Here is a 27,987-nt window from a genome sequence, read left to right as displayed (position 1 = left end):
TAGGGACTGTGCAATTTGCAAACAGAATAAGGGAGAGTACACACATCCTGCAAAGTTGTTACAGCCTTTGCCCATTCCAGGTAGGAAATGGAAAAGTATTTCTATGGACTTCATCACCGAGTTACCATGAGTACAAGGGAAAGATTGCATCTATGTGATAGTTGACCAGTTGATGAAGTTTGCTCACTTCTTTGCTATTCCATCCACTTACACAGTAGCACAAGTGGCCGATCTTTTCTTCCAAGATATATTCAAGTTACATGAGTTACCTAGTTTCATTGTCAGTGATCAAGACAGTAAATTCATGAGTACTTTTTGGTAGGAACTATTTAGGTTGTGTGGTACAAATCTTACACCTAGCACTAGTTATCATCAACAATCAAATGGGCACACAAAGATTGTGAATAAATGGGTGGAAGGATATCTGAGGAACTATGTGACTGCACAACAGAGGGCTTGGGTCGAATGGCTACATATGGGAGGGTATTGTTATAACACCACTTATCATATGTCCATCAAGATGACTCCATTCATGGCACTATACTATTATGAAGCACCTAGTTTCATGGATGCAGGATAGTCAGGATATTTTGAGGGTGCTCAAGAAGAATATACCGCAAACCCAAAATCAGCAAAAAATTTATGCGGATCAACACCGAATAAAGTGCAATTTTGAGGTTGGGGATATGGTTTACCTGAGGCTACAACCATACAGACAGTCATCACTCAAGAAAAGTAGAGTAGAGAAGTTGAAGCCTAGGTTTTAGGGTCACTATAAAGTGATCCGCAAGGTGGGCAAGGTTGCTTATGAGATTGAGCTTCCAGAGGGTAGTCGGATATGTAATGTGTTTCATGTGTCAAGGCTTAAGAAAGACATCGGCCAGAGAGTTGTGCCTTCAGCAGAATTACCACCATTAGACGAGGAGGGAAAACTCATATTAATTCCTGAGGCTATTCTGGATACTAGAGAAAGGACTTTGCAAAGCAAGTTGATTAAAGAATATTTAGTCAAAGGGAGATATCTGCTAGAGGAAGATGCTACTTGGGAGAGTGAGCAGGTGCTATAGCAAATAGGACTGAGATTTCTTGAGGACAAGCAATTTCAAGGAGGGCGGACTATAATGACCCCATCTTTTAGCCTTCACATTCTCCAAAGTCTAAGTGGAGCATAAGAGGAAATTAAATTAATTTCTTATAAAGTCATTAAATAAAATAAAAATTAAAAGGTGACTTTATATTTAATTAATTTAATTAATTATTGTATTACAAGGGAGAAGCTTCTAGAGTGTATTAATTATTAGAAAGGTGGAAGCCTCTAGTAATTGAATTTTCTAGAAGCACAATTAATTATTGTATTGCAAGGGAAGAGTTTCTAGAGAATGCATTAAGTATGGGAAGGGGAAGCTTCTAGCACTTGCAATTAATTAATGCTTTAGTTCCTTCTATAAAGTGAAAAAAAAGAATAAATAGGGGGTGAAAATCTCATTGTTGAGCATCATTTTTTTGTGAATGACATTTGATAAGAGCTTGGATGTGTGAATCACATATCTTTCTTGGCAATAGGGGATGTTCAACCTCTCTTGTAACATTCTAGACATCATTCCCTTGGGGTTTGGCTTTTGGAATACATTTTGTGTACTTGATTTCATCATTTTGAGAATTTAATATAATTTTGATTCCATCTTCAGTTTGCATAAAAATCTATTTTGGCAATTGGTCCAATTTTTGGGCATTCCAGGGTGCCAATTACATATAATTACTAACTTTACATTTTTCCCCCATTTTGGTATGATTATGATCTTAAACTCATGCTCATGGTACAGAGAGTGTTACAATAATTTCCCATTTTTGAATGAATGAGAGAGAGAGAGAGAGAGAGAGAGAGAGAGAGAGAGAGAGAGTCATGACCATGTAAATTTGTTTGATGTCCCTCATAGAATATATATTTGGACCTTAAGAATTGCTTGGGTGCATATCAAATTGGGAGATTACTCTCTTTAAAAAAATCCACTTAATATTCCTACATAAGAAATCTACCATTTGGAAGGTAGCCTAGAAAGGTGTATTATGTATTGATTCTTTGTTGGCAATCATTTTTTCTTAATTAATTCTCTCATCGAATATTTGAAATGGCTATGTTATCTTAGATATATACTATTTTACATGACCAAACCTTGATATTCAAAGAAATAGTTGGTGGATCTTAAATTCTCACTTATATTGAGAACAAATAATTCTAGTGATATTTAAGTTAGATAAATTGAAGATGAAAAATATTAGGAAAACAACTGAATTTGACTTACCTTGTGAATTGAAGAACACTATGTTATTCGAAAGCATCAATATTCATAACAAAGCTTTCATGGTGTGGAAATAATATAATAGAATAACATTGTATATGCAGCCTACTACAATTTATGACATAAATTAACTAACTCCATGCAACTTATCAATTTTCTTATATTTTAATAGATAAAATTTGTTTATAAATTTCCATTTCATATGCTTTATTTATTTATAATCTCAATATGTGTACAACTTCATAGAGTTCTTATACTACCACTATGGATCCCTAAACTATTAAAATATTTGTATCGTTCATCATCCAGTACTTATTTATTGTCATGTAGTGTAACCTATTTATTTTGGCTATTTTGCAAATTTTTTTAGTAGAAACACTTTCAAAATATTAGTTAGTTGTTCATCATGCCCAATGGTTTAGTTGTCGTCTACCCTATATAGATCTTTTGACTATACATAATATTATACTCCTTGAACATTCCATATGACAACGAGATTCAGTTTTGGTACACCTATAAATGAACAAGGACCAATTTTTCTTTGCCATTTTATTGTATATCTTGATAGTTGATATTCAAAATCATTGAAAAGCATATGTAGTGCATGCAACATTAGTCGTTCAAAAAATTAAGGCGTGACCAAAATTGTCTATATTCTATCTCTCTTTCAAGTTGTCACACAAAATTATTATATGATAGCGCCTAATGAAAAGTCATGGCTCGGGAAAACACTGTATTGGTTAAAGACGCAGACTGGGAAAACTGTTTTGAATCACTGTTGCTCATTGTTGACCGAGGCTAACAATCATCTCACGCCTGTTTATAAACACGTTTTTCTAATGGACCACGAAATTGTCGGTGTGTATCGATACGGCTATAAAACCCAAATAACACAGCAAACATAATATGTAATAACTTTTAAGATTTTGCTTCACAAATTAGACTTGATGGGCAACGCAGTTTTTTCCAGAGGGCATCATGGGCGTGTTAAGATAATGAAGTTAGATGGGCAAATGTTGAAGGTGAAGGGGCCTCTCATAGTTAATGACATCCTCACAGATTATCCAGGCCATGTCGTTTTGCATTCAGAAGCAGTTCGTTATATGGGAGTTAAAGCAAAACCTCTTGATGGATATGCCACTCTCAACCCTAAGAAGCTCTATTTTCTTGTTGAATTGCGAAAGTTAGAGAATCGGCCAAGAAGGGTCAGTTCTGATGTAGCCACCAATGCAAAGTCTAGGCTTGAAAGTATGCTTTTAGCGCGCAGATCCATTTCTGATATTTCTCATATGAATTGTGAACCCTCGTCGGATACAACGATTTCTGAGAGTAGTGAAGAGAATGAAGTTTTTCGGGTTAAAGTACGGTTAACAAAAGCTGAGCTTATTGAGAGGGATGAGAGTTTGGAAAGAATCCTGAATTCATGCCTCAGTAGTGCGAAATCCCAGCAAATGGTGAGAGCCTAGAGGAAAGGAAGATGAAGAGAATTTGGGATGGAACTTGGATAACGCCGAGATGTTTCTGAATAGGGATTCGTTTCCTACTGTTAACATGTCGTTTACATAGATATAATTTTGCAACTACTTTTTTCTGAGTGAATCAAAGCACGCTTGTGAAAAAGATTTGTCGGATAGAGCACATGATGTTTCGCCATCGCCAATCGGAAAAGATGTCTTCTAGTTACGTACAATGAGTTCGTGGGAAGAGATAATGTTTTAAATTGGGTTTCGAGCATATTTTATGGGGGCCCCTCCCTGTGTTAAATTTTGTAAAGGGCTTTCATTTTAAGGAAAAAGTTAATTGTCAATTTTTTAAAAGTTTACAAATAATTTAATAGATTATTTTAAGTTTAAATATTTTAAAAATTAGAAAATAATAAAACAAGTAAAATTGTCAATTTTTTGTCTAAAGGTTGAGAGCGGAGGCCTGACGCTGTGGGTTACCTCCAATGTCTCGGGTTCAAACCTCTCTCCACAATTAACCGGTGGGACCACCATACGACCCTATTGCCCCACCCACAAAGGATTAGTCTCGCCTCTTCTAAGTGTTGGGTTGGACCACAGGGATACCTCTATATTTTAAAAAAAAATTGTCAATTTTTTTGGTTAAAAATAATTTAATATATGATTTTAAATTTAAATATTTTATAAATTAGAAAATAATAAAAATGTAAGTTTCTAAGTTCATATATTTATTTTTTAAAAAATTTAATTAATATAATTATATATAAAATAATATAAAAATACATATCTAATATTGTGAATTTTTGTTTCTTTTTTGGCAAAAGTAGGCGAGCCACTGAATATATTATTTTTACTAAAACTAGTTCAAAAGCTCAACCGGGAAAGAGCCAAAAAGAAAACTCAACATCATCGCAATATGTACAAGTAATAATCATCAATATATTACAGCATTTTATATCGATGAACATAAACAAAACTACAAAATGAGGGGACAACTCCAAAAACATTTCAGCATGGGCATGAAGGTCCCAAACTTGACCAAAAATACAAAATGATTATAAACATGTCATTTGTCAAAAAGTCCCCCAAATGGGATACCTTAAAACTTTAATAAATAAAAAAATTCCTCCATATCCTCACAAGAAACAACATCAACAGAAGTTGAGGTCGAACCAATTTGCAGAGAATGTCCCCACCCAAAAATCGAACTTGTCAAAGGTGCAACCTGCCAAATTGATTTTGAACTAGTAGCAGCATCAACTATAGCATCTGTGACAAGAGGTTTCTGCCAATGCACCTGATTAGTAATGACTATGCCATCTTGCAAATCAAAGCCAAACTCTTGGAGAGCACCTGAAGGAGGCCCTTCATGAATCTCATAGTCAAAGTTGGATAAGCTTAGCAAATCCAATATAGCAAAATTGTTGTGCCTAACTCTTTTTTCCAATTGGTGACCCAAAGCTCGTGCAGTAGTTTGGAGAGCAGATTTCATAATGCGGGGATTCTATTTTTTGAAGGCTTTCTAAAGAGCATCAAACATGACCATGTATTAATGTTGCCTTAATAACTGATACTGTTGGAAGAGACCACCCACTAATGCATGTCCAGACCAAAGATCATACTGTTGCATGGCATGTGTAAGTTTATTTTCATTCCAAAATTGAGGAAGTAGCACTTTTGCCGCCAAAATTTCCAGCAAATGAATTGACTATAACAAATCAATAGCATTTAAAAGAAAGTTGGACACATCATTTGATAGGTATAGGAAATGTTTCACAGAAGGGCATAGAATTGCTTCATCAATAACTTGCCAAATACCTCGATGAATTGAAGGAGACTTAATGTAGAACGTCATTTTCATGACCATATCATCAATACACAGGGGCAAAACAACTTCATTGACATTGGGGTTAATCCATATACGATAATTTTTGGGCAATAGAGACTAGTGAAATTGATTACATGATTCACACTTGGTACATAACTCCAAAGGCGAAGACATTTTTGAGCAGGGTACATCGAATATCACTCAAATCTGTCAATATATGAAACTAAATAGGCCATTGTCACCATTTATAAAACCAAAAGCAAATGTCTTCATAGTACCCATGGATTATAATAAATGTTCCCTTGATGTAAATACATGTCGATCATAAAGAAGGATCAAAAAAAATTGTGAACAAATTACAAAGTTGATCTCGATATTGATCTCGCTACGTGTAAAAAATGACATGGCCAAAGTGAAGCCACATCGTACCTCAGCGACAACAGCTTACATGACATTGGGCAGTTAAGAAGGAATTTGCAGGAATTACCATAACATCGCACATGCCAGAATAATTAATAATCATTACTTAATTCTGACCCATACAAGTTGCCAGTTGATTACAACTCAGTGATAGCCAATCACTCGGCCAACACTGCCCCACTCGGTCATCACTACCTCTCTCTTTTAGCACACTTCCACTTGATGCCCGACAAGAACATGGTCAACACACCACCACTTGGTGCCCAACAAACACTCGGTCATCACTAACCTAAGTCACTCAGTAAGACACTACGATAAATAACTTGGTCAACACTAAGCCCAAGATCACTTGGTAAACACTATACCCGAGTAACTGGGCAAGAGCATCACCCTACCTTGCTCGACAAGCACCCATCAGGAATTTGGTCAACACACCACCACTTGGTGCTTGAAAAATACTTGGTCATCACTGACCCGAGTCACTCAGTAAGAATCAAACAACTCGGTCAACACTAAGCTCGAGATCACTTAGTAAACACTTTGCCCAAGTAACTTGGCAAGAACATCACACTACCTTGCTCAACAAGCACTAGAATTTGGCAAGTACTGGCTCTTGGCAAGTGCTAAAGCTCGGCAAGAATACTGGAGCTCAGCAAAGAATGAGCATTCACCACAATATCATCAATGCAAATATGAGTAAAAACCAATTACTACTGACAGTTCACTGTCTCATTATAAATCAATTTCTACAAATCTTTGTAATGCTCAATGAATGCAGAAGCCTGTAATGTAAAAATTTTGATCCCATTGCAACTTAAATTGGAAAGATAATCGGCAACTATTTTCCTCTCTCTATATGTGTGTGATAATGTAACCTCATGAAGCTGATCAATTATATTCCAAATTTATTGAAGCACATACTTAAGTTGCCAAGAAGACAATTGTCTCTTGATACAAGCTGATATTGTAACTTGAGAATCAATTATATTGTAAATTACTAAAAAGACAAGTTTTAAAAAAATATATTCTATTCGACAAGTTTCTAAATTAATATAAATATGCAATCATCAAATTAGGAAAAAGAAGAAACATATAAATATAAAATAATATATATTTATCTATATTATGCATATTAATAAATCACATTTATGTATGTTAAATATTGTTTGTTAATAAATTTACTTGTCATATTGACTCTTATGTAAAAAATTAGCCTATCAATTCATACAGTCTTACAATATTTTAGTCTTTCATATATAGTTCAAAAGTAAAAAATTGACTAATACAGCCATCAAATTCCATGTCTAGTTTTGAGTATGTAGGTACTCATATCTAGTCAAAAATTTAATATTTTAGGATATATATATATATATATATATATATATATATATATATATATATATATCTTCTTCTTCTTCTTCTTCTTTTTTAATTTTTTAACTTTTTTTTCCAATATTTTTTTGTTTAGATGCTTTGACTCTTTATGCCTTTTTTCTTTTCTTTTTTCCTTGTTTGCATATTGCTTTTTCATTGCAATTTGTATCCTCCTTTGTCGCTTTCACTTTTTCTAGCTTAATGGTTTTTGTTGGATTACATCTTTTTATGTTTGTAATCAAAATTGTTACATGTGTTAATATGTATACATACATATGTGCACACACAAACACATTTTTGTGTGTACATGTGCGCATACGCGCGCCCACACACACACACACACATAATTCATTATTAGTCCCTATTGTAAGGTAGGAGACTATAGTTTTCACTTGCATTTCTACCATTAGTTTGTTCTCGAAAATAGTGCAAAATCTACTAAACCTATGTTTTTAAATAATACATTTATTAAAGTGATTTTTCATATAACTAATTCTTAATTTTTGATTGATTATTTGAATTTTTTCTAGTTGTCTTTTCTATTTTTTTTGTACAAAAATATCAAAATTATTGCACTATGTTCAAGATGCTCTAAGGTGTAAACTTGGACATTTCTGAAGAAGACACATATTTGTATGTGCATGTCTAACAACAGCTCGCAAGACAGATGACATGATCTTAGGGTGTGCCACATGTTATCATGTTTGTAATCAAGATCTTGATACTCATGTGTTTTTATTTGTAAAAATATTGAAATAAAAATGCATAATAATGGGTTTTGGCTCATTGTGTTTCCACACATCTACACTATGTTTTGTGCATTTGTAAATAAAGTTACATTAGATATAGATCTTTACACTATTTTTTACAATTGTAGAAGCGCAAGAGCCATTCCAATTTTCTTTCATTACAAAGTGTGTATATAATAACATTGTCATTGATACTTCATATTTAGATGCACATGCAAACTCTCTCGAATTGTTCAGGCTAAATATTTGAAGCAATAGACAAGGAGTGTTGCATATATTGATGATAGTTTTAAAACACAACAGTTACATCGATAGAATGATATTTTACAATTGATGTAAGGTTTGAAAGAGTCATTTCTCTCTACACCATACTAATTTTATTTTTTTTCTTGGTGTTTATTTAAAATTATGTCTTCCTCTTTACATTTGCTATCAAACTTAAGTAATCTAGGAACTCTTTCTACTATTTAATCTTGCTATCAGGTCTAAGGAAATGGAACAAAAAATTTCGCGACACAAGGTAAGAACATTAATCTAATATTTCTTCATTTTTACATAGGTTTGTTTCTTCTGGAAGCATTTACACAACTTTAGATAACACTTCATTTGCATTCACAAATGGTGAAACTCAAGGTTTTAAATAACCTTGAGTAGGTACTCTTTTCGCGGCCCTTATTATGGGATGAGACAAGTAGATTCTTGATATTCCCAATGACCTTATTGCTGCTAAATACCACTACTCACCTACGATGTGCTTTTTCCTCTTTTTTTTCCTTCTCACAATTGCAATGTTGAAGATATCATTACTCACATGAAATTTATGTAGGTATGATTTAGTTTGTTTTCTAATGAAAGATTTTTCATGATAACAAATTCAGTTCCCTGCATTTACTCAGTTTTTTCCATAAATTATATTACTGTGAATATAATCTACCTTTTCTTCCCTACCTTCTCAAAACTCCTCTGGGCATTTTTTGATCTAGTAATTTTCAAAGTGTCGAATTGCAATATTTTTCAGTGATGATTGGTTAGGATTTCACCTTTTCCCAAAAATATATTCAACAAATCCATAAGTTTAGAATAGTTGAAGAAATGAACATTTTAGCCTATAATTACAATTAGGGTCACAGTCAAAAGCATGATATTTTTAGAATTTACAATGACAACTAACATCACAACATTTTGGATTTTTGAATTTGATTGATATTTATCATAAGTGAAAGCATTGCGGACATCTTAATGTGAATATGATTTTTATTATTCAGTAAAAATTTAGAAATTTCTGAATTTGACTGCGATATTTTTTTGTAAGTGAGGATATCGTAGATTTTTTAATTTTGACTATGATATTAAGTGAGAACGTTATTAGGATAGTAATAATAGAACCACCAAATTTTCAGATTTCTTAAATTTGTCTTGGATATCAAGTGAGAACAATGTTCCTTAGTTTGACTATAATATGAATAGAGAATATTGTTAAGATTATGAAATTTTTAGAGTTCAAAATTTGATAGTAATATGAAGTGAAAATAATGTTTTGATAGCAAAATTTCCAAACAATGTTAAATAAAATTTATGGATTCAATTAGATTAATTAATAGCACATATTTATGGATTTGACTGTGATATTTAGGTGACTAGTACTGAGACTGAAACCTAGCATAATTGAGCATTGAAAAACACGTGTCTACCAAAGTTATATTTTTTTTTTCATAGAAACTCTGAAATAGAACTTTGCCAAAAATTAGAGTCTTCATCTTCTTTTTAACTCAAACCTCAAATATTATGAAAGCAATTAGTTGTTAAAGTTTTCTCAACTTTCTGGTTGAACAATATTGTAGCCAATCCGAATTACCTTTTGATCATTAACAATGTGAAGGATAAAATCTGTGCAATCATCCATGGCAGCTAATATTTTGGTGATGAAAATGGATGCAGGTAATGGTGGTCGTTCTATCAGTGAGCATAGGGCCAGCCATGTGCGTGGGTTACATTAATCGAAAGAGAAATTCTCATGCATTCTACCAGTGATCATTTCCAATGCAACATTACTGGCAACAACGGTTCTCTTCATCTTGATCACAACTTTATCCATTTACTCACTCTACAAGCATAAAAGCAACTAAATTTTTTCTCCTTCAACCTACTCAAACCATGTCACACACTCTTTTATATGTCATTAAAAATGGTTTAAACATGGGGTATATTGTAGAGCTCTGTATTTTCTTGATTTTAAAGTAATTTAAGATTTTTTTGTCTCGCACATCTTAGTGAACTATTCATATGTAATATCCTCATTTTATTTATATTAATATGAAAAATCAATGCTCTGAAAGAAGAGTTTTACTTGTCTGGTATTCTCACATTTGAATTTCCCAAAATTTAATGCACACAAAATTAAAAAATTTCCTCGGTGTTCTAATTTTTATTTTGAAAATCAATTTGAAAAATCTCATGTGCCATGGACACATTGGCTGAACACATTTAAGTGTATGATCTCCACTATTGCATGAGGAGATATCGTACAAGAAATTATGAAACAATTTGAAGTGACATATAAAAATTTATTAGCGAGCCACCATTAATTGAACAGGGCCAATAAATAAATCTCAATAAAACGTAGGTTTAAATTCTAGAATTTGAGAAATTCTTTTTTGTAACTCAGCCTTTCAAATTATATTTTAGAAGCAATAATCTGTAAGAAACATTTTCAATAATCTGTAAAAAACATTTTTTAAAATCTTTACAGAATAAAGGCTCAACAACATTGAATGGTCCTATTGGAATAGTGTTTCATACTGAGCACTAAACATGGATGATGTTGTTTTGTTCTCTATAAGCTAGCTGGAATTTTGAATCTCTAATGGTACATTTTGTAAAGCTTCGCATAATTTTTGCGCAAATAAAGCTATTAAAGAATATTGGCAATTTAATTGATAATAATTAAAGTTGAGTTTATTCTTTCATAAATATATCTAATTTAAAGTTGGGATGTTTTAAAATCAATTGTTTGAAGGTTTTTAATTGAATTTGTTGGTAATCTTTCTATTTATATAAAAAAATGGTAATCAATATAGTTTAATGTGATATTTATTGGGTGGCAGTTTCTTTATAAAAGTGTTTTAAAAAATCAATAAATTTAGGATTGGTAGGTGTTATGGTAGTTTAATATAATATTTAATAATAAGGTGAAGTGATTATGAATATAGTTTTATAAAACTATTTTTAAAATCTTGGTGGATGGTATTATTTTTTCTAACCATCATTCTTACCAATAATGTTCAATTCATTGAACTATAATCCTTTAACAATTTTATTATATTGATTAATAGTGAATTAGTAAATTAAAAATTAGGTATTTTTTCTAGGAAGGAGATATTATTTTAGAAGCTCGTGGGAAGGAGATATTTTCTCAATATTAAAAATGTAAAATGTTTGTGGGAGAGTTACAATGGATCTTATATTATTGTCTTCAATATAGTAATAGAATTAAATATAAAATTTCTACAACCAATATTTCTAGAAAGTTAAATACCTTCAATTTTTATAATACCAAATATGAAACTTAGATTGAACTCTTGATATTAAGGGTTACAATACAAAGGAATGACTAACCTTCTATTATAAAAAAACATTGTTATGATTATGTTTGATAACTTTAATTCTCAACTATTTTGCTGTGTCTTGATTTTCTAAATCTCACATGGTGTGAAGGGAAGTACATTTATTCATTTTGTTTTATAGTTTTGAAATAAATCATGATCCAAGAAGGAAATCTAACTATATTAATTTATCTATATTAAATGTAAAACAATTAATTGTCCTACATTAGCTTTTTAGTTACTTTTTTTGAGTTGTTTGTAATTATGATACTTTGATCTCGGGTTGAGGCTTTGCCTCTTTGTTACTACTCAGAAAACTTTGTGTAATATTTTTTATCTCTCTATAGTTAATATAATTTAAAAAATTAATTTTAAAAAAGTTCAAAATCAAATTTAATCAAAAAAACCTCATAGGTTAAATAAAACTTCTCATACAACGAAATTCTTTGAGATGGAAATTTTTAGAGTCATGTCGAGATGTTTACTACAAGACATATATCTTCCCTGTTCCTAATATGACTACTTTAAAATATTTGTAAGTATGGGAAATATGTGTTTGTCTCTTGTGACATTAATAATGTTTTTATTAAATATTATCTTCAATATCTTCTTGAAAATAGTAATACCCTATTTTCCTTCTCTCCTTAAACCCTTCATAATAAATTAGTCATAATCAGTCAATACAAAGTCATTCAAAGAGAGAGGCCTTCTACAATCATTTGCATTTCTACCCAATTAATAGTTTCTACTGGATAATTTTTGGTGTGTCTAGGTCCCTCATGTTCTTTTGTTGTTGTTTAATCCTAATTTTTGTTTGAATGTAAGAAGTTAAAGCATTCCTATAAAAATTTAAATTGAGCAAAAGTTTATTTTACATTTTTTTTCTTCTATTTCACTTTTTAATTTAATATATTTTATAATTGAGTTTTAAAAAATATTTCATTAACCTGAATGTTATTAGAGAACTATTCTTTTTGCCCAATCAATTGGTAGAATTAAAATACCACAATTTTGCCATTGGGTTTTTTCAATGTGTGATGTCTCTTTTTCCCATGGTTGCTCATTTTTATTAAATTAAATATGCATACAAATTATAACTTTCCTCCCTATGATGCATATTTTATACATTTATTTTGTATAGCAAGGCAGAGACTTTAGCTTGGCAGAGCTCTTGTTTTCTTATAATTTTTTTAGGCTTCTATTCCCTCTTATCCTTTTACTTCCCATCATGTATTTTTTAGGTTTATTTGAATTTTCCCCTTTTTAACTTTTTTGAATATTCCCCTTGTTTAATTTTGGTATATTTTATTTTCATTGGTTATTTTTTGTGAGAGGAGTTTGGTCTTTGAGGTTTCTAGTTAGCAATTTATTTCTTTTCTTTATTTTTCTTTTTTTTATTGGCTAGTTTTGTTTCAACCCTTGATAGGTGTGCAATCTCTTTTCTTGATCCCTTTATCTTATGAATAAGTATCATTTTCAATTCTTTTTATTTTGCATCTCTTGCTCTTTTTCATCCTGATTATAGATTACTTGGAAGAAAGTCAACCATAATTGGATTCAGTCATATAATCTAACATAATTACCCTAACGTGTATTCCATCTTAGCTTAGGTTGGACTAGGAGAAACAAAATAGAGTGGTAACTCTTATCATGCCGCCAAGAGTGACAATAATGTTGAGCCTTTGTTTTATGCTATCAACTAGGAGAAGAAAACCAACGAGAGTCACATCGTAGTGTTCTAATGTTACAGAATATTGTACAAAGGGGTGGAAATTTGATAATGAGCTTTCCTACAAAGGATAATAGTGAGATCCAAGGTGGATTTCTCAAATGTTCAATAAGTAAGGTCTCATCAGTGCAATAATAAGTTTAGATAGGAGAGGGGCGACCACCTTATCGTCAATGTTAAATGTTCATTATTCAAAAAAATATTTATTTTATTATGGGCAATGAGATTTTCTTCAAGGAATGAAATGGATGGAGCAGTAATGAAGATAAGTTCTCCTATTGAACTAGACGAGATATTTTGTTGGAAATGTAGGAATGGAGAATAGGAATGCACATTGGGATTAAGAATGGTTATTCCAATAACAACTATTTTTTAGAATGGGTATAATCTCATTTTAGAGGCAAGACAGGAATTTTTATTCCTTTTCCCTTTTCCAATTGACTAACCAAACAGAAAATAGAAAATGTATTCCAAATTTTCTATTCCTATTCTAGCAACCAAATAGAGTTTTTTACTAGAAGCAAGAATAAAATTTATTTAAAAGAAAGAAGGCATGGGTTAATAGAACTTATATTTCAAAGTGGTTTGTCCCTGATGGATGGGCAGAGGAAAAGTAACAAAAACATAGAACAACACAATGTGCTACCACACAATAAAATATATTATGTTTCATTCACCATGATCTCAAATGAGTACATAGTTCTTTTTTTTAGGCAAGCATACAATATTCTAGGGAAATCTAGCATTAGCCGAGAAGACAAAATATCTACAAACTTCTAGAAAATATTACAACTGACTCAAACTTCCAAAAAATACTTTAACCAACACACCCTAAACCTAAACCTAATAATCTAGAAGTATAGTTTACAAAATGAGAGATCTAGAACTCTCCATGAGAAGAAAACAATTAATAAAGTAGTTGGAGTAAGTAAAAGGGTAGGGGAGATTAAAAAAGGATAGGTCGGAAGCCTACGTCACCAACACTCCCCCTTAATTTTTACTGCCATGTATCTGTAATACCAATACTTTCTCAAAGATGTTCAAAAATATTCTTTGCAAGAGGCTTTGTGAAAATGTCTGCCAATTGTTCTTTGGACCTACAAAACTTAAGATATATGTCACCATTGTTCACTAATTCATGAATATAATGATATCTTATATCTATATGTTTACTACGTTGATGAAAGACATGATTTTTTGATAAAGCAATTGCAGAATTATTATCACAACATGTTCTTGTAGGTTCTTCGTGTGGATGCTTCAAGTCTGAAAGTACTCTTCTTATCCACATTGCTTGACAAGCTGCTGATGTTGCTGCAACATATTCTGCTTTAGCATATGATAATGTCACAATTGTTTGCTTCTTTGATGCCCAATAAATAGCTCCTAATCCTAGGTGAAAGATATGTCCTAAAGTGCTTCTTATATCATCTAAGTTACCTGCCCAGTCACTATCTGTATAGCCAATCATCTTGTAATGATCTGAATGTGCATATAAGATCCCAAAGTTATTTGTTCCAACTACATACCTCAAAATACTCATTCCAACTTTCCAATGAGTTTCTTTTGGTTTGTCCATAAATCTAGAAATGAAACTAACTCCATGCATTATATCTAGTCTTTTAGCTATCAAATATAAAAGGTTGCCAACTAATCTTTTGAATAAAGTTGTTACATTAGGACTTTCATCATTCTTGCTAAGTTTTAAACCTAATGCAACTAGTGTAGGGGCTGAATTCACATTTGTAGTGCCTGCTCCTAGTTCACATTTTTTACTATCATTGTCAAACTCTTTTAGGGCTAGTTTTATGTTGATGATTAATAGTGGCATTGTTTTGAAATTATCAAATATTGTTTTTATATTCAATTCATTATATGATGAGATTACTTGGTACTTTATAGTTCATGTATGTATGATGATTATTTTAGTGTTTACAGTTGTTGATGATAATTAGTTAGATGATTTATTATCATATGTGTTTTCTTATGGATACTTACCCCATACTTGCATGTGTATGGTGTGTGTGTTTGTTTCCTTTTTGTATGGCATTTTTGATGTGGTTAAGAAAGGGAGTCGTAGTCACCTGCGAGTCGGGATCTACACTATGCACCACTTCCTACCATTGCCTATTTAGCTTAGTATATATTGTACTTGTACATGCATGGATTTTATGCAGGTTGCAAGTACCAAGTATCAACTTCCCTGAATTGTCAAGATGAGCGTACCCTATCACATTATCTCAATGGTAAGAGAGGGGAGATAAACTCTCAAGTCCAAGTCCCAACCCTTTAAGCCATTTGTCCTGATTGAAAGCCATGACAAGTATCTAAGTTGAGTACCCTTCGAATATGTCAGATGACATAATTCGTGATATTAACCCTTTTGGTTTGATTTTGTATGTGTTTTTCTATGATGGGTTTTTGTATTTTACTTTATGAGTCTTTAGTGTATTTTCTATTAATTAAGCCTAATTAAAAGATTTAATTAATGGTTTAATTTAATAGAAAATTAATATGATATTTTAATATTTATTTTTATTTAATTAATTGGGAAATTAATTAAATAAAAAAGAATTAATTTGGAGATGAAAGTTATAAGTTTAAATTTGGAACGTGACAATAATTATTTTAATAATAATATAAATAATATTATTATTATTTAAGTTAGTAAATATTTTATCAATTAAGTTTCAAAAATAAATTTATAAGTGGAAAAGATATTAAAATTATTAAAAGATTCTAGATTGCATTATGCATGCATGTGATTAAAATATATTAAGATAAAACAAGTGGGTTTATTAAATTGAGTGCATGAGATTTAAAATTAATAAATTAATAAATCAAAATATAGAAAATATTAAATAAATTAATGTGCATTATATTTATTCACATAGGAGTATGCAAGCTCTTGCGAGTTGTCATGTTGACAACACAAGAGTTTGCACTCTAATTATGCACGTGTTGTCTACACTTAGGAGTTAGCATATTATTTGAGCACATGTTGTCTACAACATTCTAGAGACCTCATCATCTTTATCTTCTTATCATGGAATTTATGTGCTTATTTTTCATGCTTATCTCCTAGTTCTTTCTAGACACATTCTAGATGCATCTTAGAGGCCTTTATATAGAGGCTCTCCTAGTGTGTATGGACAAGCTTACATGCATTTGAGAAGCTCATATGCTTCTACATGCTCATATGCTTCTACAAGCACTTCTAGTCACTTGGGGCTTTTGGTTGGTTTTATTCTTGGAGGAATGGCGAATGTTGGAGAAGGAAGAGATTTTTATATGGACTTCTGAGGCATAGCAAATTAGCATCAGTATCCAGGTGCACTCGTGATTTTTGCATATTCCATTTGCACTCTTTCTCTTCCTGTCTTTATCATGTCTGTTATATGTGTCTGAATATACTCCATGAACAAATATTCAATCTTGAAATTGGAATCTACATATGTATGTTAATTTTTATTTGGTTTCGAAGAAATCATTAGGAAACCCTAGTTTTATTTATGAAGGAAATTCATCACAAACTGCCCTGTCGTTGTCCCTTACATAGACCCAAACTCAAACATTCATGAATTTTTACCTTGACCAAATTTATTTGATCACTTCAGTCATATTTGGTGCAACTTGACCCTCTCCAACATATTTCAAATTCGGCCTAATCCAACTGTTCATTAGGGAGATATGGCCCCCGTACTAGGACTATTTTATTCAATGACAATCATTCTTCCATTTTCCATAACCAGGAGTTCTTTTCTATCAAAGCATGAAATGAATTAAAAACTAAACCAAAATAGATCTAAAACATTTATACTCAAGATTATATCCAAATGAGAAGTCTTTTCAATACAAAAAGCAGACTATGCCCTTACGGAAGCAAGCCAGGAGTTTGCATAGAATTTAATTTGGTATTGTATGAAACTTTGCTATATTGCATGATTTCAACCATAGACACCCTAAAAACTCCCTACCATTCCTCCCCTCCTAAAACTCATGCTCATCAATGCTAATAATACATTTCAAACCAGTTGCAACTTCCTCAAACTGGTTACAATCAGTTATGACTGTTTACATTTAGTTGAATGTTTTGTTGTGTAGTTGACAACATGGTTGTCAACTTTGATAGCTTTACATCATTATAGGTTTTATTAATATTTCAAATTATTTTCAAGATTTTTATCCCAACTTTAAATCTTCAAACCACTCTTAATCTCATAAACCCTCTACGAGCCCTCTAGGCTTCATTTTGCCAATTTTTGGCAATTTACATTTTTAGGCACTTCAAGTGCATTTGACACCATATAATGGCTCTACTTTCCATATTAAAATAAATTGGACCTTTGAAGGTCTTTAAATAACTCATCTACCTTAGAATCCTGAAGTGAACCCTAGGTACACTAACTCCCAAAATGCCATTAAGGCTACATCATTGATCCTTTTACAAAGTGATCAATCAAAACATTTAGAACATAAACAAAAAATTATTAAGTGACCATTGTGGACTTATTAAAATCAAATGACCCTTCAAGGTCATGTTCATCCTTTGATCCCCCTAGGATCTATTTAGTGACCCTAGTTCCTCTAGGCCTTTTGTCCTTGGCTCTGGTGCTCCTGCACCAGTTAATAGTAGAAGAAGTGTAATTAATTATTAGTCAATTTAAGTAAATGGATTTTTAAATGAGGGAAAATTAAAAGAAAAGAGATATTAATAATTGAAATTAAATAATTGAATTATTAATGAGATTGATTTTACTTAAAGTCAATGAGGATTATTTTAAATAAATGCTTGTCCTTGAAGTGATTTTAAGTAAATTGTAAGTTATTTACATCAAAATTGTTAAGTGGTGTTCTAATGACATGAATAATGGAAGACTCTTCTTAGAATTAAGGAAGCTTTATTTAATTGATTCTAGTGAAATCATGTGCTTACCTTTTGTGTTTTCTCTATGCTATATGTTCTGGGTTTTTGGGTTGACTAGTTGTTGACTAGTTATAGGACATCTACCAGAGGCTTGGGGATTATGAGATGTGATGGCATATTGATGTTATTTGGTCTCAATTCTTATAAAACCCAACCATGGTAATGTGATGGTATGCTCTATGAGATGTTTGTATTTATTGCTTGTTATTGCTTTTCAGTCTTCATGTGTGAAGGTAAGATGTATGTGTATGAGACACTTGAACTAATCATTTTTGAGTCATCGATCAGTTATCCTTGGATTACTTTCTAGTCGCCTTGATGGGACTAAAGTATTGATTTATTTCTTGATGTTGTCATGTTGTGACATGTTTTGACTCAACCATTTTAGAGTCTTCGATCAATATTATTTTCTTGATATGCCTTTTTGGTTGCTTGTTGAGAACCAATGGATATTGTGATTATCATTGATACCTTTAGTTGCCAATAGAGAGCTATTGTGGTCATGATTATCAATGGATGCTTTTCAGTTGTTCATGGAGATTTGATGTTCTTATTGTGGATTATCTTTTGGTATGTTTCCAGTCGCTTGTATAGGACTATGGTGATTTTGAGATTTATGATTCCATGAGCTTAGGGTAGGTTATCTACTTGTAGTGTCGGGAAGTGGCTTGCAATGGGGGTCGGGGCCCTAAGTGGCTACCAGGGTAACTCATTGTAAGTTATTTAATAAGTGAAAACATTTACACTAAATGGGGATTAAATGAACCTAATAAGATAATTGTATGTTCTCGCCCATGCCTCAAGTGCTAGTACAAACTAGGATGGGAGTAGAGAGAACACTTGGATGTGACCTTGCATTCCGTAGTATGCCTCGTCAGTATGAGAGGATACTAGTGGCCACATAGGGATCACTAGGGGACTGAGGTCTATTGAGAGACTACCATGGTAACTCTAGCGTGATCTATGCGATGACACTTTCCTGCTTGCATAGTAGGTTTCCTACATGTCTTTGTTGTGCCTCTGGGATTAGATGTTGATTTGTGTTGGAACCCTCGAGTTAGTATACTTTTAGGATTCCTAGACTTAGACAGTTTTTGTGCTATGTGATTTGATAACCTATTTGGGAGTTTAGACTATCTCCTCAGCGTGGTGGGAGTGGACCATTTAGGTCCCACGCGATCGAGTGGTAGTGCTTTTTCACTCTTACCATTTGAGATCCGTCCATAAACACCATGGTTGGAGCATTCTTTGTTGGTATTTATCTTTATCCAGTTCTTGGATCTTATGATAGATTTTTTTTACTAGTATGTTTCTTTATATTGGTGATTAGCATGTCATAGATGATTTTATCTACTTTATAGGATCATCTTATGCTTTATTCTTGCATGTTAGATTTCTTTATGTGTATGTTGTAGCATGTTAGAATTCTTTATGCATATGTTGTAGTATGTTTTAGGAGCACAATTTCCCTACTATGATAATACAGATGATCTCTTTGGTGACCTGGGATGTTACGCATGGAGGGATGGCTAGGGCCCACGATGGTCTAATGATGCTATTTACGGTTGAGAGGAACCATGCACTTAGATAATTATGTGTTGTGATTTATGGTTATCTGTTAGGATGGATGTCTATATCTTTTATGATGATGTATCATGTATGACATGTGGTTTCATTTAATTTATTACACTTGCATCATGGATTAGAATAGGATGATGTACTTTATTTCACACATGTATATTCTTTCATGTCTTTCATACCCTATGACATGTATAGTGGATGATTGAGCATTCTAAAATGTAATTTACTATGGGGCATTTGGAAGAAAAGTTTATTAAGAATGTTGGACTTTTCATTATTATTTCATGTGGATGTAGTACTAGATGGTATTAATATTAGTTAATTTAAACGTGATTCAACATTAAGGGATCCTTGAAGAATGTAACCTGCTATGTATGTCATGTTTACTTTCAATGGAATGTTGTTATTGCTTCTGCTATCATGTGTATGATGTAGATGGATTTACTTTCATGTTTTAAAAAAAAAAAAAAATGCTACCAAACTTAGTAAAACTTAAGGTTAATTCTTTGGATCCCTTGGCAGGGTGTTACAACATTTGTCATTTTAAATCTTTTCAACCAATCAGTAGCATACTTACTTTGACAAATGAAAATGCCTTGATCATTTTGATTTACTTGCATCCCAAGAAAATATCTCATCAATCATATCAAATTCATTTTTCATGGATGCCTTGAAATTGTTAATTGGCATATTACCAATGAATATCAAATCATATACATATAAGCAAAATATCGATATTTCTCCTTCATTGCTCACTTTGACATAAAAATTTGGTTCATAGCCACACGTACTAAAACCATTACTCACAAAATAAGATTTTATTTTGTTGTACCAAGCTCTAGGAGCTTGCTTCAAGCCATATAGTGCTTTCTTTAGCTTGTATACCTTATCTTCTTCTCCCAAAATTGCATATCTCGGTGGTTGTTTTGTATACACTTCTTCTAAAATGTCATTCAAGAATGTTGATTTCACATCCATTTGATAAACCTTCCAATTATTTTGGGCTGCTATGGATAAAATAATTCTAATAATGTCTAATCTTGCCACAGGTGCAAATTTCTCATTGTAGTCTATACTCGATTGTTGTGTGAAGCATTTGGCTACTAGTCTTGCCTTGTGTTTCTCTGCTTTTCCATCAGAATTATATTTTTTTTTGTATACCCACTTAACTTCAATCACATCCTTGCCTTTAGGAAGATCTACTATGTCCCAAGTATCATTCTTTTCTATTGATTGAATTTCTTCATCCATGGCTAAAGTCCATTTGTCATCTTTAATAGCTTCTTCAAAATAAATTGGACCAGCATGTGTTGAGTGAAAAATGAATGCATAAATCATCATTTTCAGCCTCTTGTAATTCATCATATATTTCTTTAAGACTTTGTGTCTTCCTTGAACTATTTACAGACCTTGATTTTAATGATGTAAATGTTGGATTAGATGATTCACTACTATTAGTGCTTGCTGGAGTAGTAGTGTTTTGAGTGGTAGATGACATTGTAGGTGTTTTAGGAACATTTGTTTATGTTGTAGAATGCACATCTTGAGTTTCATTTTCTTGTGGAACACTAGCTGCAACCGTGGTTGACTTATCCAAGCTACCATCCCATGCTTCTTCTTCTACAAACTCAACATCATGACTTATTATTAACATCTTTGTGATGGGATTGTATAGCCTATATGCCTTCGATTGTTCACTATATCCCACAAATTTGTGTTTAACTTCTTGAGGTACCAATGAGTATTCCCCACAACCAAATATTCTCAAATGTGCTATATTGTGCTTCTTGTTGCTCCAAGCTTATTTTGGTGTTTTATTTATTACAGCTTTTTTTGGACATCTATTTAGTATGTCTGCTAAACATGCAACTACTTCAGCTCGATACTCATTTGGTAAGTGTTTCTCCTTTAACATACTCCTTGTCATCTCCATAATTGTTCTATTTTTTCTTTTCGCTACTCCATTTTGTTGTGGAGTGTACCTTGCTATAAATTGTTTCTATATGTCATTTTCCTTGCAAAAATTTAGAAAATCATTTGATATGTATTCTCCACCTTGATCGGTTCTTAATGTTTTAATAGAGTATCCACTTTCTTTTTCAACTTTTTCCTTGAATTCTTTAGAGACAAAAAATACATCTGATTTATACTTCACAAAACAAACCCAAACTTTTCTATTGAAATCATCAATAAATGTCAAGAAATAAAGTTTTTTGGTTAAGGATGGTGTTTGCATTGGCCAACAAATATCTGAATGGACTATCTCAAGTGGATATTTTGCTCTATAAGACTTTCTAAACTGGAAATTTTTCTCTATGTTGCTTTGCCAAAATGAAACTCTCACATGTTGTCTTAAGTGGCTCTATTGATGGCAATCCATAGACCATTCATTTCTTATATAAGAGTTGTAACCCTTTAAAGTTTAAATGACCAAACCTTAAATGCCATAGCCAAGATTCATTTTTGTGTAAATCTTTGAATGCAAATTCAGCTAATTTTTGCAATTCATTTTGCTCTAACAATAATTCACTTTGAATTTTAAGTGGGAACATTCTATTTTGAGTCATTTCAACTTTTGCAATTAGCCTATTGCTTGGTCTTTTATCTAGAATCACACATTCACCATTTTCAAAATATATTCTATATCCCTTTTGTACTAGTTGCCCAATGCTTATGAGATTGTGTTGCAATCTAGGAATGTAATATACATTAGGAATTTCCTTTTCACTTTTCTTAGTTCTTATGCTAATTGACCCTTTTCCCTTGACTAAAATTTGATGATCATTCCCCAACTCAACCTCTAATTTTACTGATTTATCTATTGTTGAGAATATCTCCTTAGACCCACTCATATGGTTACTACAACCACTATCTAAGAACCATAATTCTTTAGAACTCTCTTGTGCAACATTGCATGTTATCAAGATGGTGTTTTGCTTACTAGTGTTGGGTTGACTTTCATTTGTAAAATGTGCCTTTTTTCTATTCATGTCATATTGTCTTTTTCTACACTCAAATGCAAAATGCCCAAATTTATTACAATAATGACATTGGATGTTAGATTTATCATATCTTTCTCCTTGATGATGGTTGTGAGGATGGTTGTTCCCCCTTCCTCTTATTGATGTGAAATGGGTTTGTGAGCTTGATGCTAGCCTTTTGCTCTCAAACTATGGATTTTCTCTTCCTCTTCTTGGTGTAAAATGTCCTTTGCCTCTGCTATAATCTGATCTTCCTCTTATTCTTCCAAATGAAAGTTGAGTCTTGAAAGCATTCTCCAATGATAAAGTTCCTAAATGATTCAACCTTTGTTCATGTGATAAGAGAGAACCCATTAACTCATCTATCAATAGCAAGGAGAGATCCTTAGATCCTTCAATGGCCACAACTCTTGAATCAAATTTATTTGGTAGACTTTTAAGTATTTTCTCTACAACTTGTTGATCCTCAAGGGTTTCTCCATAAGATCCAACCTGATTTACTATCCCCATTGTTTGAGTGAAGAATGAGTCTATTGAATCTAAATCTTTCATTTGTAAATTTTCAAAATCTCTTCTAAGATTTTGTAACTTTGAAGTTTTTACCTTTCCTATGCATTGGTATGTTGATTGCAAGTTGTCCCATGCTTTCTTTGAGCTTGTTACAGCAGCTATCTTTGGAGATATTGCTTCTTCCACTACTTGTTGAATAAAGAACAATGTCTTAGCATCCTTTTTCTTATTTTCCTTTAATAAATCCTTTTTAGCTTGTGAAAGAGCTTGATATGCCTATCATTTTGCTGGTTCAAGGAACCCACTTTCAACTAAATCTGAAACATCCTGAGAATGAAAAAGAGTTTTCATTTTGATGCTCCAATAATCATAATTTTTTCCATTAAAAGTTGGAATTTGTGGCTATAAAATACTTCCACTAATTCCTACCATGATTTAATAGTAAAACTTTCTCTCTTGTAACAACTACAAACCCTTTCTTTTCCTTCCTCACATAGCAACTATGATCTCTTCCTTAGATCTTTAGCTTTGCTCTCATTTTCCCTTCACCCACAATGGCATCTGCCCATAAAAACAATGCCCATATTCTCTACAGCTCTGATACCAATCTAATAGATGGGTAGAGGAAAAATAACAAAAACACAGAACAACACAATGTGCTGCCACATAATAAAATATATTATATTTCATTCATTGTGATCTCAAGTTAGTACATAGTACCTTTTTATAGGCAAGCATACAATATTCTAGGAAAATCTAGCATTAGCTGAGAAGACAAAATATCTACAAACTTTTAGAAAATATTACAGCTGACTCAAACCTTTTGAAAATACTTTAACAGACACACCCTAAAACTAAACCTAACAATCTAGAAGTATAGTTTACAAAATGAGAGGTCTAGAACTCTCCATGAGAAGACAACAATAAATAAAGTAGTTGGATTAAGTAAAAGGGCAGGGGAGATTAAAAAAGGAAAGGCTTCCCACCAACAATCCCAATTGAATCCTCAAACAATGAAAATCTAGATTTATTATTTTAGTGGAGAATGTAAATGGGGGTTGTTGAGCGGAATCCTGCCTAATCCTCAAACAATGAAAATCCTTTCTTTAAGGAAGATCTCTATGAGTCAAAAGTTTGATGAAATCGCATTTAATGTTTTGGTCTATAAATTACACAACTAAAATAAAAATGAATAAGTAGAGTTCTTATCTGGGCGATATTTTCCAATTTTAGTTTATGAGAGACATGTTTAAAATTGTAGACAAAAATTTGGTATTTTATTGTACAACATTTATTTCCAGGTGAGCCACAAACGATGTATCCATAATGCCAAAAAATTGTTCTATTTGACTTCATTTCAAAAAGAGTTATATTATAGTTTATTCAGTATTGTTGATGGTTCTACCAATCCATTCATAGTCTCCAAAGAAGAGGGTTGTGTATCTTGCATGATTCCCTAATAAAGATCATTAAAATCAGCATTATTGTGTTAATCAATGATAGAGATACATAAGTTTCATATTGAGATATATAATAACCTTTGGTATCATTGTTAGAGGGGTAGAGAACTAGGAAAGGAGAAGATTAAAAAAGAAAGAGATATATACCAAAGGGGGAGAGAATACAAAAAAGGATCATATCTTAAGGGGGAGAAATGTCAAAGAAGATTGTTGTTAAAGATATAAACTAACTTGCAAGGAACCTAATGTTGCAAATAAAGAGTTGCAAAGTTATATCATTGATAATGCATTTATTTGATTATCTTATATAATGTTTTGTAAAATAAAATCATAAATTGTGTGTTTCCATCAATTCCAAAGGGGGATATTGTTAGCCCCAACTAGTAATGTAATTGGGAATTCTATGAATGTATGGAAAAGAGTCATATCAAATGTTATGTTGACATTGATGTCAAATCTTAGTTGGCTAGACATTATGCTAATTTAGAAGAGTTGCATATCGTTTTATCCATGAAGAGGATTTGATTGATGAAGAGGATTTGAAGAAAGTATGTTGAAGATAGAGTTAATAAGTATGTTACTCAGTGGGCACTTGACTATGTTGGACAATGATAATGTAATATATTGGTTTGATTATTTTACAACCATCTAATATTGTAATATATTGAGATACACAAGTTGAATTGAGTGACAAGGTTAAAAAAGGAACTCAATACTTTCCAAGTGACTATGGTATTCATTGAGTTTTTGGCAAAGTAAAGAATAAGTTTCATATTTCCCAATCAAGTCTAGTATTAACCAAGTACTATACTACCCGAGTGAAATGTTATGTTCACAAAGTAACGGTTGGAAGAAAAAAAGTATAATGATGGAATCTAAATTTTTATGGAAATATAGAATTTTCAAGATGCTCAAAGGTGTGAGTAAAATTTTTTTACAAGATCAATAATTGAGAAAATTAAAAATGGATCTAATGATGGAGATTGAGGAATGATAAGGATGTGCACAATGTTCTATGAATATTTCTATGTAGCTAGATACATTGTATTTCATAAAATCTAATATGAGAATTATGATTAAGTGATATGATTTGGAAGAATTTGGAAGTACATAAATGACTATTTAAGGAGATGTTCAAGTTAGTTTTTTGTTGTTGATGAGGTCATTAGTTGATTGTTATGTTAAGGTGATGATTGTACAAAGTTGTTGAAGCTAAAAGAAGATAGTTGTGCTAGGTGAACCAAGTAGAGTTGGAAGAAGGAGAAAGAGTATAAGTGTGAATCAATCAGTCAAGAGAATAGAGAATAAAGATCTAGAAGAGATCAAGTAGAAAAAGAGACCTAAACAAGCCAGGTAGTGTTATACCTAATAGATCAATTTTTAAACTATTAGTTTTTAATAATTAAAGGATAAAATCTTGTAAATCGAGTGGGCCTAACTAGTATGTGAAATTCTATATGGAAACATTAATTAGTAATTTTTGCAAGTCATTTAGAGTAGGCCATTGTGGAGAGGATCAAGTACTTATAAGGTCTAGATGATCTGTTTGCTAAAATCCTTTAACAAGGTCACATTAACACTATGTACGTAACTTGTAATAAGGTTAGTGCTTAGCTGAGCTCACTTTGGGGGAGTGAAAATTTTGGGTTGCAGTCCCAAGTGCCTTTCCCTTCACAAGGTTTCCATGTTAAAAATGTTGGTGTCAAATATGTTGATGTTGTTATATTACAAGTTGATTTACATGTTATTTTCAATTTAGTACAACTTAGTAATAACTAAGCTAATGATTGGAAAGAACTAAGTTATATTACTATAAGTTGGTTATAATGAAAGAGTGAGATATAAAATTGGAGTAAAGTGACTGAGGAAGTTAATTGATTAGTTGAATAAGGACACGAAGTGTTTATTTATGTTGTTTGGTCTAAAATTATTTCTATAGACTGTAGGATAACTAAACAAAATTGATTCACCCCTACCCAACTCCCCCCTCCCCTCCTAATTATCTAATAATAATAAAATAAAATCAAAATTTGTAATATTCATATATATCATGAAATGTGTATAGGTGTATTACATTCAAAATGTCAAAAGAGAAGTCAATTAGAATACTATTGATATAAAGGTATGAAACTGATATAAGGTATAATAGATTCTATACATCTGAACATGGAATAATGATACATAAGAATGATCAATGGAATCAATCAAAATGAAGAAAATAAGACATCTAACTACAACCCTTTCCCTCTTCATCATGTGTTGGAGGAGGTGGAACATTTGCACGTGTAGGAGGAATTGTACCCTCAAAAATTTTCTGAGTGCCAAAGAAAATATCACAACATGTTGCTCAATATGAATAATTTCTATATAGGCTCGATAATAATATTATACTCATTATGAGTGATAGATCCTATCATCTTGCTCAATCTACCACAACCTCATCAACTCCATAATCTGATTGTCACTCTCATCTATATTGGTATCTCACAAAGCTAACTAGAGTTGCATCTCTCCAACCTAACCTCTGAGTGGTTAGATGATATATTGTTCATGTATGATTGGATATCCTTCTACATCCTTCTCCTATGGGTACTTTTCTTTCATCTCCTCATCTTGAACATTTTTCTACTATTGTTGTGCCTCCTCTACTCCTTACAAACATCCACCCTTTATTTTCATTCATATCGTGTCTCATTCTTAGTCAAGGTCACACCCTCACCTTTTTCTACTATTGTTGTGCCTCCTCTACTCCTTACAAACATCCACCCTCTATCTTCATTCATATTGTGTCCCATTCTTAGTCAAGGTTACACCCTCACCAATGTGCTCCTCATCTCCTCCACTTGGCACTCCCATACGGCATCCAACTATACCCAAAGTCCCATACTCTCCTCAATACCTATGATGTAGTGATATTGGAGCATGTTTGTTGCTGATAGAACCTTAACCTAACCTCACTATATGAAGTGGAATGGTAATATGGGTAAACTATAAACATGTGTAGGTATTTCCTCTCTAGCTAGAGGTGCCTCTATTGGATAAAGCTGCGGACCTCTCCATTTA

General features: G+C 32.2%; 1 protein-coding gene and 1 pseudogene across 1 annotated transcript; both read left to right on the top strand.

Moving 5' to 3' along the window:
* The window catches only part of LOC149535881 (putative DEAD-box ATP-dependent RNA helicase 29), a 46,299-nt pseudogene extending 43,094 nt beyond the window's left edge, over nt 1–3,205 (top strand).
* Nucleotides 3,206–3,229: 24 nt separating this feature from the next.
* LOC149535880 (uncharacterized protein At1g66480-like) lies at nt 3,230–3,920 on the top strand. The gene has a single exon (XM_089805153.1). The coding sequence runs from the start codon at nt 3,248–3,250 to the stop codon at nt 3,764–3,766; it is 519 nt and encodes a 172-aa protein (XP_089661279.1). The 5' UTR covers nt 3,230–3,247; the 3' UTR covers nt 3,767–3,920.
* The last annotated feature ends 24,067 nt before the right edge of the window (nt 3,921–27,987 follow it).

Source organism: Cupressus sempervirens, chromosome 10 (assembly GCF_028749045.1).
Source record: "Cupressus sempervirens isolate cs-2001-9-10 chromosome 10, ASM2874904v1, whole genome shotgun sequence".
Classification (NCBI taxonomy): Eukaryota; Viridiplantae; Streptophyta; class Pinopsida; order Cupressales; family Cupressaceae; genus Cupressus; species Cupressus sempervirens.
The sequence above is the reverse complement of the archived record's forward strand: the minus strand, read 5'-3'. Positions and strand labels throughout refer to the sequence as shown.

What these genes read in the sequence shown, in the direction of transcription:
- LOC149535880 (XM_089805153.1), top strand. Translation starts at nt 3,248, where the DNA reads ATGGGCAACGCAGTTTTTTCCAGAGGGCATCATGGGCGTGTTAAGATA.